The 13871-nt window shown below is 42.6% G+C and overlaps 1 protein-coding gene across 1 annotated transcript in view; it reads left to right on the plus strand.

The window, feature by feature from the left end:
* Positions 1 to 2265: 2265 nt before the first annotated feature.
* Positions 2266 to 13871, plus strand: part of ABCA12 (ATP binding cassette subfamily A member 12) — a 158325-nt gene continuing 146719 nt past the window's right edge. Inside the window, exons 1-5 of the mRNA XM_075319698.1 lie at positions 2266 to 2386; positions 4690 to 4869; positions 4970 to 5267; positions 5383 to 5497; positions 11882 to 12211. Coding sequence (XP_075175813.1) covers positions 2266 to 2386; positions 4690 to 4869; positions 4970 to 5267; positions 5383 to 5497; positions 11882 to 12211 — 1044 coding nt within the window. The remainder of the gene's footprint in view (positions 2387 to 4689; positions 4870 to 4969; positions 5268 to 5382; positions 5498 to 11881; positions 12212 to 13871) is intronic.

Consider the following 13871-nt stretch of genomic DNA (forward strand, 5'->3'; position numbering starts at 1 on the left):
CTAACTGTTACATTGTCCCTAAGTACATGCTATATTCGTGACTTTTCCATCTAAACGCAAGAAGCATGAGAACTCATTGAATTAACGTAAACCTTTCAGATTTTTTGATCCTGGAAAATTTTACAACAAATGTTCCGATTACTTGCCAAATTACATTATACTGCATACATGGTTGTAGCAGCATGTGAATACTTTCGGCAAAGAAGCAATGATCATATTATAGTTCATGTATTAAAAAAAACCTTGAATGGTATGTGCGCAAGCTCAGTTTTTGGTGCAGAAATTTTCTGCACCAAAAAACGCACCTTGTGGCAGAAAAAGGCACCAAAAAACCCATGTGTTTTTGGTGCGTTTTTGTGCCATGCTATTTTTTGTGAAATCAATGACTGGAAGAGCTAAAAAATGCAGGAAAAAATGCACCAACAATTGACATGCTAAATCTTTTTTTCTGCACTCAAAACTGCACGGAAAAAAATAAGCAACATGCGCACAGCACTTCAGAATTCTCATTGACTTTGCTGGCATAAGAATAGCCATGCAGATTTAGGCAACAAACTGCATCAAAAACCGCATCAAAAACACACAGAGCACACAAGGCCTAATGATTCCACAATACATATAAAGATCTGCATCTGTATAAGTAATGTGCAATAATATAGTAATAGAACTCTTGCAGTCTTGTAATATTATAAAACTATAAATGTTTAGAATAGAATATTTAACAAAAAATAAAAAGTTTTGTTTTGTGCCTTATATTCACAATATGTTCACATTTGTATCCACAGGGACTTCTACACAATTCAGTCGTCAATGTATTTGTACGGGAATTGCTACAAGTTAACACAACCGATCTATCTACAAAATTAACTACAGCTGGTAGGTGACTGTGCTTTGCTTTTATTGTATCTGCAGTGTGATAACCATTATTACCTTTAAAGACAGGGAGATTCATTGCAAAAATGAATATAGTAAGCTGGAAAAAAGAATAGCAATGTTCAGAAGTGCAATGCTGTATTTATGCACTAGAAGGCGCTGTCTACCACGGAACTATCGCAATAGACTATTTGTAATGTTTATTTGTATTTAGTAACAAGAAATAAAATAATCATAACAATAATGATTAATATAACCCTGGATCTTTTTATACAACATTCCATATACATGTAATAAAACCTGTAATAAGATTTAGAAAATAATACTGCCTTTATTTGCACCGACAAGTGATGTTTTACAATCTAGAAAACTATATCTAGAAAATTATATAGGATAGTAATGCATATTGAAAATAGTGATAATATCAGAACTGACTGTATCATTTAGGTAAGTTGTGTATACAGTCAAAAGTGCTGACACCCTTGAAATTGAAGTATTTCTCTCAGAACATTATTGCAGTTACATGTTTTGCTATACCCTTTTATTTCCTTTGTGTATATTGAACAACAAAAAAAAAACCTGGAAAAAAATGCCAACTGGAGAAAATTTCACAGAAAACACCAAAAATAGGCCGAACAGAATTGTTGACACCCTCAACTAAATATTTAGTTGAACACCCTTTGGAATAAATAACTGTAATCTATTGCTTCCTATAACCATCAGCAAGCTTCTTACACCTCTACGCTGGAATCTTGTGACACTCTTCTTTTGAAAACTGCTACATGTCTCTCATATTTGAAATCATATTCTCCCAACAGCAGTTTTAAGATCTCTCCACAGGTGTTCAATGGGATTTAGATCCAGACTCATTGCTGCCACTTCAGAACTTTGCACCACTTTGCTTCTTGAAGCATGTTTGGGGTCATTGTCCTGCTGGAAGACCCCTGACCAGGAGACAAAATAAGCTTTTTGCCGCTGGGCACTACATTGTGACCTGGTAATCTTCAGATTTCAGGATGCCTTGCACATAGTCAAGACATCCAGTGCCAGCGGCAGCAAATCAACCCCAAAACATCTTTGAACTTCCACCATATTTGACTGTAGGTATTGTGTTTTAGGTAAACAGTAGAATGATGTGCTTTACGAAAAAGCTCTATCTTGGTCTCATCTGTCCACAAGATGCTTTCCCAGAATAATTTTGGCTTATGTACATTTTGGCAAACTGCAGTCTATCTTTTTTATGACTCTGTGTCATGATGTCACTGTAGGATAGCGAGGGACAGGGGCCTTCTTTACGGTCACTCATGCTAGGCGACCCTAGGCTATCCCTAACCTCTGGATTCCCCCTGATGGTGGAGACGTTAAAGTGCTACGCCTTACTATTATCCTGACATGAATAAAACTGTTTCCTCCCCCCAGGAAAGAAAGGGACAGGAGTGTGATGTAAACACCTCTAAAGACAAACAGGAAAAAAACAAAACTCAGACACAATGCAAACTCAAAGGAACAGTCAGTAAGAGACTAAGGAGAAAAGTAAGAGAAGGTAGCAACAAAAGAACATCAAGGAATAACACCACAGCCGCTCACAGCAACAAAGTACTGTAACCACCAGTAAGTCTAGATCACCTCACTAAACCAGTATATAGAAGCTATAGCTGGCATTAAAGGAAGTGTAGAGCCAGCATATATAGGAGGGGAGCGGGTCTCCCACAGCAGACTACAGAAGACTAACAAGCAGCCCAACAGAAATTAATTTTTGCTAACCTGACTATGAACTACAAGTCTGTGGGTTGATGCCCGAGTATGTCTGCACTGATCACAGACATCAGAGAAGTTAGCAGGCAGAGGGCCAGAATCTGTAGTCTCCACAGATCCTGATGCCACTATGACAGTTAGTGATGTTTCTAAAAAACTCAATGTGACACTCTGTGTCAGTAGCAGGGTCCTCCTTGGTTTCCTTCCATGGCGTTTAATTTCATTCAAATGTCCACAGATAGACATTGACACTGCTGCACCCTGAGCCTGCAGGACAGCTTGAACTTCTTTGGAACTTGAATGGGGCTGCTTATCCACCAGTCCGACTATCCTGCATGGCAACCTTTTATCAATTTTTCTCTGCCATCCACGACCAGGGAGATTAGTTACAGTGCTAGGGTTTGTATACTTCTTGATTGTGTTGGGCACCATGCAGCCAGTTGTCTTTTCCTTTTTTTGTTCTCCCTGCTTAGTGTGGCACGCACAGACATGCAATGCAATGACTGAGTCAACTTCTCCCCTTTTTAGTTGGTTTCAGGGGTGATTTTCATATTGCCCACACATGTTACTGCCACAGTTGAGATTGAACGAGCATCATATGCTTGAAATAAAGTTGTTTACCCACAATTTTGGAAATGTGGCAACAATTGTCTTCCAAATTTGGAGGGTTTTGTGTGAAATTATGTCCAATTTGCCTGTTTTTCCTATACATATTTGTGTTGTTCTAATACATACAAAAGCATAAACATGTGTATAAGAAAATATCTGCAATTGCAATAATGTTCTGGGAGAAATACTTCATTTTCTGTAACATTTTCAAGAGAGTCAACACTTTCAGCCATGGCTGTAGGTACCAACCTGTCCCAGATTTCCCAGGACTCTTAGATAGAAGAAAGCTTATGAAATCCCCACTAGGGATGAGCAGACCAAAAAAATTTCGGTTTGCTGGGTTCAGCCAGACTTTAGTTAAAAGTTTGGTTCAGGACCAAAACTTGACCCTGCCCCCCAAACTCAATATAACTTTGGTGCTCTAAAATGGTCCTAGTAAGGGCTATGGGGCTGAAAAAAGAAGCAAAATTGGGTCAATTGCCTGCAAACAACTGTTGATAGGGAATAAATAAAAAAAAATACGTGTGGTCAACCTGATTTTTGATAATAAGAGGAGGTAAAGCAGGCTGCAACCCTAAGCTGTGTGCTTTACCTTGGCTGGTTATCAAAAAGGGATGGGATCCCATGCTGGTTTTTTTTTCATCATTTATTTAAAGGGAATCTGTCACCAGGTTTTTGCTACTTCATCTGAGAGCAGCATAATGTAGAGACATAGACCCTGATTCCAGCAATGTGTCACTTACTGAGCTGTTTGCAGTCACTTTGATAGAATCACTGTGTTCTCTGCTGCAGATCTAGCCGTTATACAGAGATAAGGAATATGCTGGACTACCTGGCATCATCTTCACTTGCCAAGATAGTAATAGGTGTGTCTGATAGACGCCTCTCCATTATTAACCCTTGGGTTTGATGTCAGCTATCAATTCACCTCTGGGATTGGTTCATGATGACCAGGATTCTCAGGCACTGGGCGCTCTCAATCTTGTCACTAAAATATCACATTGGGAATGACCACAAAAACATGGTTACTTTCTTCGAAAAACACCACCACACTGGTCTACAGGTTGTGACCAGCATTCACTTCTGTAGAACTGAACAGCAATACCAGACACAACCCGCACACAGGTTGTTTTATTGAACAGATAAGGAATATTTTTTCTTAACACTGGACAAGTCCTTCGCTCTATGCTCTCCTGAGTAAGGATGTGAGATGATAAAAGCCCCGTAAGCTGATAACACCATTACTGTCTGATATTTCCAACAATATTAAAAAGTTGTTATTTCCATAGACAGCCATTCACATGGAGTCAGATGTGCCAAAATAACTTCATTATTATCATTAGTTGTGGTCTATAGATTACACAACATAAGAATTATAGTCAAAAGTTAAACTATTTGCTTTTCCTAATGCGGCCTCACGTATAATTCTATTCTTCATTTGTGTTTCCGCAGAGAGTTATATCCAATTTTTAACAGATAATGAAAGTTACATTAAAGTGAGCCAAGTTTTATGTCAGGTCCTGGACAGTCTTATGTCCTGCATGTCATATAACCGGATTAAACCTATGAACAGTTCTGCAGAAATGCTGGCCAAGGCCGATGAGCTTCAAAAGACCAATGAGCTCTTTGCAGGTGATGTCTGTAAAAAAGACTTTTGCCCCAACTTTAGAGTCAATTACACTATATATTTATCAGACTAATTGCTAAAACTTTAATTTCTTTGTCCATACAGCGGTTACCTTTAATCTTCCCTCTGGTACCAGTAGGAATAAACGCTCAGCTTCTGGCCTGCCGAAGCACATAACATATACTATCACTATGCGCACACTGCTATCGGAGGACACTAGCAGCATCAGAAATTCTTACTGGTTTCCCGGGCCACATGCCACTGTGAACAAATACAGCCGTGGCTTTGTATATTTGCAGGAAAACATTGATAGAGCTATCATTGAGCTCCAGACAAACAAGAGTGTGGATGATGTTGGTGTCCAATACCAGCCCATGCCTTTCCCCTGCTTCAAGAAGAACAGGTACGAGTGCACATATAGTAATGTACCCCAAGTCTTCTCAGTTACCTCACTGCTCCATCATCATATTATAGTAAACAGGCAACACTAACGACTTTGTTTCCTCTTGTTTTGGCAGTTTTCTCTATAGCACGTCCTTCTCCCTTCCCATCGCTTTGATGATTTCATGGGTTCTTTTCATCGCAGCCTTTGTAAAGAAACTTGTTCACGAGAAAGAACTTAGGCTACATGAGGTAGGACATCAGATGTACAATATCAGTTTTTTATTACCGAAATCCACCACTTGGATCTATCACTTTAAAGGGATTTTCCAATGAAAACAAGTTATCAATTATTGTGGGTATAGGTGAAAACATGCTGATCAGTGGGTGTTACTCTGCTGGGACCAGCCTCAATCAACCACCACCTGGGCAAACCCCCCCTTTAAGAAAAAAAAAATCCTCCTTAATAAATAAAAATAACCTATGCTCACCTCCTGTTCCATCTATGTTGGTGTGGCGCCCCGGAGGCTTTGGTCGCTACAGGATACTACAACTCAGTTAAGGAGCAGTATCTATCTGGGGTAAGTGACAGGTGGTTTGCCGGTGCTCACACCAGACACATTTCACATGCAGTTAGGTGCCTTCCCCACAGGGGGGGTGTGGGGTGGACAGGAAGAGTTAGCTATCCAGTAGTATGGGACTTCCTGGTCACCAGGACAACCACTGGGGGGTGGGTGCCTCATGGGGTATAAGAGGAGATAGCCTTGACACATGACACATAGTGAGCTTTTCTGGAGGGACGTCCCATGAGACCAGACTGAGTGTAGGAGAGCATCAGTGCTGGTGGGACGACACACAGGTTATCATTCCATTGTGGAGCCTGGGGCTTGTGAGCAGGAGCTCAGCCCAGGTTCCTTCAGGTGATCGCTGGACAGCGAGGACAAACAGGACATTTACACTGACACCAGTAACCACCTGGATCTTACACCGGTTAACCAGAGACTTACAAGCAGAGAACCAGTACGCTCTCGGGCAATCTCCTAACCAGTGAGTAAAACACTTGAACTGGAGCTCTTGCCTTGTTTCTATTATTTACCGGCAACGCCATCCCGCACTCTGGCGACTACAACCACCATGATCCTCCTCTGGGGCCTAGCTCTACTTGCGGAGAGCCAACACACCTAAGCTGCCCAATACCACCAGCCCCAGCAGTGAGAGACTTTGCAGCAGCAGCTTTCCCCATATAGCTGCATACCGCAAGTGGCGTCATGAAAAACATTTTATTTTTATTCTTCCCGTGTACAAATCCCCTTTTAAGCGACCCCCAGGGTCACGGAGCCGGGCAACGGCCACCCAGTGAACTATCCCAGTAATATACAGATACATGAGGTCCAACAATACACTAGAGACACACAGCAGCCGCCCCCTAATTGGGACGCTGCATTGTGTGTCAGAGCCACTCACACTTGTTTTGTACCTGTCATCGATGTGCGCGTGCGTGTGTTGCGCCGCGGGTCCGCCTTCCTCCCGGCCGTCTCTGGGTGACTTGCTGCGCGGGCGCTATGGAGACGCGTCCCTGCTCCCGCGCTTGCGCTGTGGTTATGACGGTGTGTGGAGGTTTCCGGATCCCGGGGGTGCCATACGCGCATGCGCCGGCAATATCTGTTGACAGGATGCAGCTGTTTTGAGGGAATGAGCGGCTACTTAAACTAGCCGATTCATTGTGATCAGTCACTCCCTGATGAAGCAACCGCGCACAAGCTAGGTTATCTGTGAAACGTACGTCGGAGTTTCTTGGGGGACTTAACCCTTCCACACCTGACAAACCTTCTTGGTTGGATCTATACTTCCTGACTATATAATTTGGTATGTGTGGGGTTCTTGCCAATGTCGTGTTCCCTCTGCCGCAACAGTATGAGGTAAATTTTGACCAATGCCGATCCAGTGTATTGATACATGACTAGCGGTGGGGGACCCTGGAATTGGCAGGACTCCATTTACAACCACTGTATATATAATTGTCATATGCCCACTAAGCTGAGTGCACGCACAGGTGATTCTCACTTTAGGTGATAAACGCCGTATTTTGATATGTAGCCGGCCCGGCAGACTCCTTTGACACCCCCTGTCTTATACACATGTAAAGGGTTATTTATCAATGGTGTCTGCTGATGGTGCGGTTGCAGGCCTGATGAAATAAATGTACACAGGTGTGGCTTTCCGCTTTGGGCGTTAAGAGGTTATGTTTGACAACTGGCTTAAATAGGTGCTTTAGGCCTTCCTGTTTAATATTTCTTTATGTGAGTTTGCTGTACTGTTCTAAGTATATACAAGCGTGATATTTGTACATGACAGCACACAGGAAGGGGTTAGTCAGTAGTATTGTTCACTCTGTCTGATATAATCTCCATGACAATTTTTGTGGTCTTATGATAGTACCTTTTTACAAGTATCCTTGAAGGTTTTGTCTGTGCCTTTTCTAACATCCCTCCTCTTGGCCTCTCTCTTTATTACATCATATATGTGTATTTTTTCTTATTAATTTTTATAAAGTAAGATACTAACAAAAATAAAATACATATATTGTGAAGCAGTTCTACTCCCAGTAATATACAGCCTGGGACCGAGTACCCCAAAGCCCTGGGGTGCGTCATTTGCACTGAGTGTCCTGGGACTTGTCTGACTTTGTTTTGACACATGAGCCCTGAAGACAATTAGGCTGCTGCACTTTCACTAGCTCCACTTGTACAAAGTTCAGACAAAGAGAGTGAGAACACAGCAGCCCAATAGAGACCACTGGTTGCCTGTGGGGCTCAAGTGACAAAACAATGTCATGTGAGCCCCGGGAGACTCAATGCCATCATTGGAATATTAGGTGAGAATAAGTTTTTTTGTATTTTATAAGGGGGCTACTGTATTTAAAAAGGGGATGTAAAGGTAGTGGACAATCTCTTTACAGGAACTTTCCAGATAAAAATGCCTACATGGTTTCTTAATACAAATATTTAGAACTTACTAATTCACTTGTATTATATGTATGTGTGAGTGAAGGAAACTGGCTTCCTGCTCATTTCACTAGGATAGATAGCCCACTTCACAAACATTTTTTATATTGTGCTGAGATAGTCCTGAGTAAGTACGGATAAGGCTGCACATCAAACTTAGATAATAGTATAATGCCTCAAGCATATGGAAAAATATTGGAAAATACAATGAAAAATGCTACTTGCTAATTTGAACATGTGAATAATGAATTGCATACCTGCCATGAATATTAGGAAAAAGGAGATATTTAGCAATCGCAATTTTTTGGCTTGCACTCATAATATATATATTAGTGCTCACTTCAGTTATCCTATTCAGTTATATGTAGTTTTTTTCTGAATGTGAACACAGCTCCGCCCCTTTCGGCCATGTTTTTTCCATCTCCTATATAAGAAAGTCCTTAGTTACCCCTCTCCACCCATAGCAGTTTTTAATTGCAATGAGATGACACACAGTTAGGGTCACAGAGCTAGGGACCCCAATATAGAGATATGCCTTGACGAGGCCTTGGGGCTCAGTTACATTGATCAATGCGATTGCTAAATATCTCCTTTTTCCTAATATTCATGGCAGGTATGCAATTCATTATTCACATGTTCAAATTAGCAAGTAGCATTTTTCATTGTATATTCCAATATTTTTCCATATGCTTGAGGCATTATACTATTATCTAAGTTTGATGTGCAGCCTTATCCGTATATAGTATGTAATTTTTGGCTTGCACTCATAATATATATATTAGTGCTCACTTCAGTTATCCTATTCAGTCCTGAGTAAGTGTCACAAATGAACTTGCAGTTATAGCTGGACTTGATTACATTAGTATATTTTATATATCTATTTATTATGCTTTGCTTATATAGCACCATGAATTCCACAGTGATTTACAGTCATTATCATCACTGTGGCTCCCTATCTGCATGTCTTTGAAGTATGAGGGGAAACTGGAGGATCTGGAGAAACCCCCCGCAAATATGGGGAGAAAATACAAACTCCTTGGAGATGTTGTCCATGGTGGCACTTGAACCCAGGACACCACCACTGCAAGCAATACTGCTAACCACTGAGCCACCGTGCTGCCCTTTAGGAAGGCATTTAAGAATATTACATTTCAAGGGGTCACCATTTTAAGTGATATTATACTGTAGCCGCCACTAGAGGGAGATTGAGAATTAAAGAATATCCATTGAAGTAATAAGAATGTATGCAGTAAGTTGTTAAAAAGAACCTGTCATCAGGATTTTATACCCCAAACAATATAAAGACGCTTTAATGCTCAGTAAAATGTTACCTTTCTTGTATAAGGGGAAATCTATTCTCCTTGCGGAGACTAACACACTCCAGCATGCCAGTGGCGAGGAGACTTTAGGCCACAAAGCTCCTCTGGGAAATATGCAAATTGTCTTTTCAGTGAGGAAGTAGACGAAATCTAGTGCCGCTTATTGGAAGTAGCAATCCTAAAAGTCAAAAATGACCCTTTATAAGGTTTGTTAAAGGGTCACTTTTGACTTTTAGGTTTGCTACATCCAATAGGTGGCACCAGAGTTCATCTACTTCCTCAATGAAGAGACAATTTGCATACCTTTATAACTTTCTTGTAGAAATCTATTTTGCTGTTTAGGAGAAATCCGTAGACGAAATGGAATGCTAATGAGTTGGAAGTGCAGTGTGGTGAGCTGTGAACTTCCAGCTCTCCTACCTCTCCCCTTGTTCCCGCCCAGTGCCCGCCTCCTGACTCTGACTGACAGGTCCATCCTGTTTCACTGCATTTGCAGCACATTACTAAACAATTTCAACTCTGGATTTCTCTTAAACAGCAAAATGGATTTCTACAATAAAGGTAAGGAATGAATCAACATTAAAGTGGATTTACATAAATGCCATCAGTTCTCTTTAAATCCGCTGTAGTAGTTGCTGTAGATAGACTGAATTTTACCTTTTAATTCTATGTTTATCAGCACAAAAATTTGGATGTCAAAAGCCAACTTGGCATAAGGCTCTGTGCACATGTTGCTATTTTGTGTGCAGATTTTCGGTACATAAAAAAACATGTATTGGCAGGAAAAACGTAGTAGAAAGAAATGTGCATTTTTTATTACATTTGCGCATTTTTTCACTTGCATTTTTTAAGTCATGGTGATTGTGGGGTTTCAGGCGCTGAACCCCCACGATCGCCGCCGGGTTTCCAGCTGATGTTACAGCTGGGACCTGGTTTTCACTGCCTGAAGTGTTGCCCGCACCACTTCCGGCAGTTTAACCCCCTGAATGCTGCGATCAATGCGATCGCAGCATTCAAGAGGCGGCGAGAGGGATTACTTACCTCTCCTTGGTGATTGGGTCCCTGTAATGTGATCACAGGGACCCGATCGCTGCTATAGTAACCCTGGGTTGTCACCATGATGACCCCAGGTTACTGAGCTATACAGACCCTCACACACCATACCGGATGCATGGTGTGAGAGGCAAACTGTTAGGCCGGAGTCACACTTGCACATGACTCGGCGATTCTCGCATCAGCATCACCCGGGGCAGCCGCACACTCTCGGACAGGAGCGGGTCAGCTGCACAGAAATACATGCAGCCAAGAAGCTCCTGTTCATAGAGTGTGCGTCCGCCCCGGGTGATGCTGATGCGAGAATTGCCGAGTCATGCGCAAGTGTGACTCCGGCCTTAGTGCAAGTCTGACATATAATCCACTGCAGTGGATTAGGCTACTTTCACACATCCGGATTTTTGCTCTGCGGCACAATACGGCGTTCTGCAGAAAAACTGCAACCGGCTTTTGTAACGCCGGTTGCGTTTTTTTTTGCATAGACTTACATTAGTGCCGTATTGTGCCGCAGGGGCTTGCGTTCGGTCCGGTTTTTGCCGCATGCGGCAGATTTAGCCGATGCCGCGGCCGGATCGAACGTTCCCTGCAACGTTTTTTGCTCCGGCAAAAAACACCGCATCGCGCCGCATCCGGCCTGCTGCGGCGCATTTTTCAATGCATACCTATGGAGGCCGGATGCGGCGCGATGCGGAAAAAAAACGCATCCGCTCGCCGCATGCATTTTTTTCCACTGCGCATGCTCAGTAGCATGCCGCAACCGGAAAAAACGGACGGGCCGCATGTAAAAACCTATGCAAAGGATGCGGTGTTTTCGCCGCATCCGTTGCATAGTTTTCACAGCCGGATTGAGCCGCAGTGCTCAAACCGGATGTGTGAAAGTAGCCTTATAGAATCGCAGGAAAAAAAAGCAGAAAGAATTGACACGCTGCTTCTTTTTTCTTCAACAAAATCTGCAAGGAAAAAAGAAGCACCGTGTGCACAGCAAGTCAGGATTCTTATAGACTTTGCGTTTTTCCTTTTAGTATTGATTAAAATCTGCAAGGAAAAAAGTGTGAAGAAAGCAACATGTGTGCACAGAGCCTAAAAGTGGAATTTATAAAACAATAACCTCATGCCAGCAAAACACATGATGTACATTGAACCCCACGGTCCAGTTACTGTAAAGCCCTGGTATTGTTTTCTCCAATCACAATTTTGTTGCCAGTCTACCATTCTTATTTAAGCTTTGATTTAAATTGTGTTTTTCTTTCTTTTTACAGTACATGAAGATGATGGGAATCAACTCTTGCAGTCACTTCTTCGCTTGGTTGATTGAATGTGCCTGTTTCCTAATAATCACTGTTGCCATTCTTGTCCTCATTCTTAAGTTTGGCAAAATTCTGCCCTACAGCAATGGTTTCATTCTGTTCATTTTCTTCCTGGATTACAGCCTGACAGTGATAGCAATGAGTTACCTCATCAGCGTTTTCTTCCACAACACCAATGTAGCTGCACTTAGTGGAAGCCTCATCTACATCATCACCTTCTTCCCATTCATTGTTGTGGTCAGTAAGGAACAAAGTATGTCTTTTGCTGGAAAAACCTTACTGGTGAGCTTCAATCTACTTAATTATTTATTGCACGTGTGGATATACCACATCTTTTGTGTGTGTTCTGCCACCTCTCCATCCAACACAGCTTGTTCTCTGTGCTCAGTAGGTACCTCTGGTATTATTTGCTTTTTTCTTAAAGATTGTCTTATCTGGGACTCAAACTTAGGGTACCTTCACACTTTAGCGATGCAGCAGCGATCCGACCAGCGATCTGACCTGGTCAGGATTGCTGCTGCATCGCTACATGGTCGCTGGTGAGCTGTCAAACAGGCAGATCTCACCAGCGACCAGTGACCAGCCCCCAGCCAGCAGTGACGTGCAAGCGACGCTGCGCTTGCACGGAGCCGGCGTCTGGAAGCTGCGGACACTGGTAACTAAGGTAAACATCGGGTATGGTTACCCGATGTTTACATTAGTTACCAGCGCACACCGCTTAGCTGTGTGTGCAGGGAGCAGGGAGCCGCGCACACTGAGCGCTGGCTCCTTGCTCTCCTAGCTGCAGTACACATCGGGTTAATTAACCCGATGTGTAATGCAGCTACATGTGCAGAGAGCAGGGAGCCGCGCACACTGCTTAGCGCTGGCTCCTTGCTCTCCTAGCTACAGTACACATCGGGTTAATTAACCCGATGTGTACAGCAGCTACATGTGCAGAGAGCCGGAGCCGGCAGCACAGGCAGCGTGAGAGCGGCGGAGGCTGGTAACTAAGGTAAATATCGGGTAACCACCTTGGTTACCCGATGTTTATCTTGGTTACAGCTTACCGCAGCTGCCAGACGCCGGCTCCTGCTCCCTGCTCGCTTCATTTGTCGCTCTCTCGCTGTCACACACAGCGATCTGTGTGTCACAGCGGGAGAGCGCCTTTGAAGAAAACGAACCAGGGCTGTGTGTAACGAGCAGCGATCTCGCAGCAGGGGCCAGATCGCTGCTCATTGTCACACACAGCGAGATCGGTAATGAGGTCACTGCTGCGTCACAAAAAGCGTGACTCAGCAGAGATCTCACTGTGTGTGAAGCACCCCTTAGGACCTGTAGCATGTAAGGCAGACATATTCACAATGAGCCACTGGCAGCATTGTTCTGTAAAGGAGAATTTTCTCTCCCTAAAGATCTAAATGGTATTCTTCTTCTTTACAGGCATATCGTACTGGTACATAGAGACAGATCTGTATTTAATAATAATAATATTTATTCATTTATATAGCACTATTAATTCCACAGCACTTTACATACATCAGCAACTCTGTCCCCATTGGGGCTCACAATCTAAGATCTCTATCAGTATAATTTTGAATTGTGGGAGGAAACCCACGCAAACACGGGGAGAACATACAAACTCCTTGCAGATGGTCTCCTGAATGGGATTTGAACCCAGGACCCCAGCGCTGCAAGGCTGCAGTGCTAACCACTGAGCCACCATACCAGTAAATCTCTAAATATCTGTACAATGTGGGTAAAAAAGTGGGAAAATTAAAAGCCAGAAATTTAGTTTACTATAAAGCTACTAAAAAATAATGATACAAAAACAATTAAAGGGGATATCTGGTAAAAATAAAACTTTGTCCAGTAGACTGGATATGTAAAAAATGTCAGTCTCAATTGTACTTACCCACTTAGATGCAGTACAAATGGCTCCATGGTCTTCGCAGATACAGGA

The sequence above is a fragment of the Anomaloglossus baeobatrachus genome, chromosome 7, assembly GCF_048569485.1.
Source record: "Anomaloglossus baeobatrachus isolate aAnoBae1 chromosome 7, aAnoBae1.hap1, whole genome shotgun sequence".
In the NCBI taxonomy this organism is placed as follows: domain Eukaryota; kingdom Metazoa; phylum Chordata; class Amphibia; order Anura; family Aromobatidae; genus Anomaloglossus; species Anomaloglossus baeobatrachus.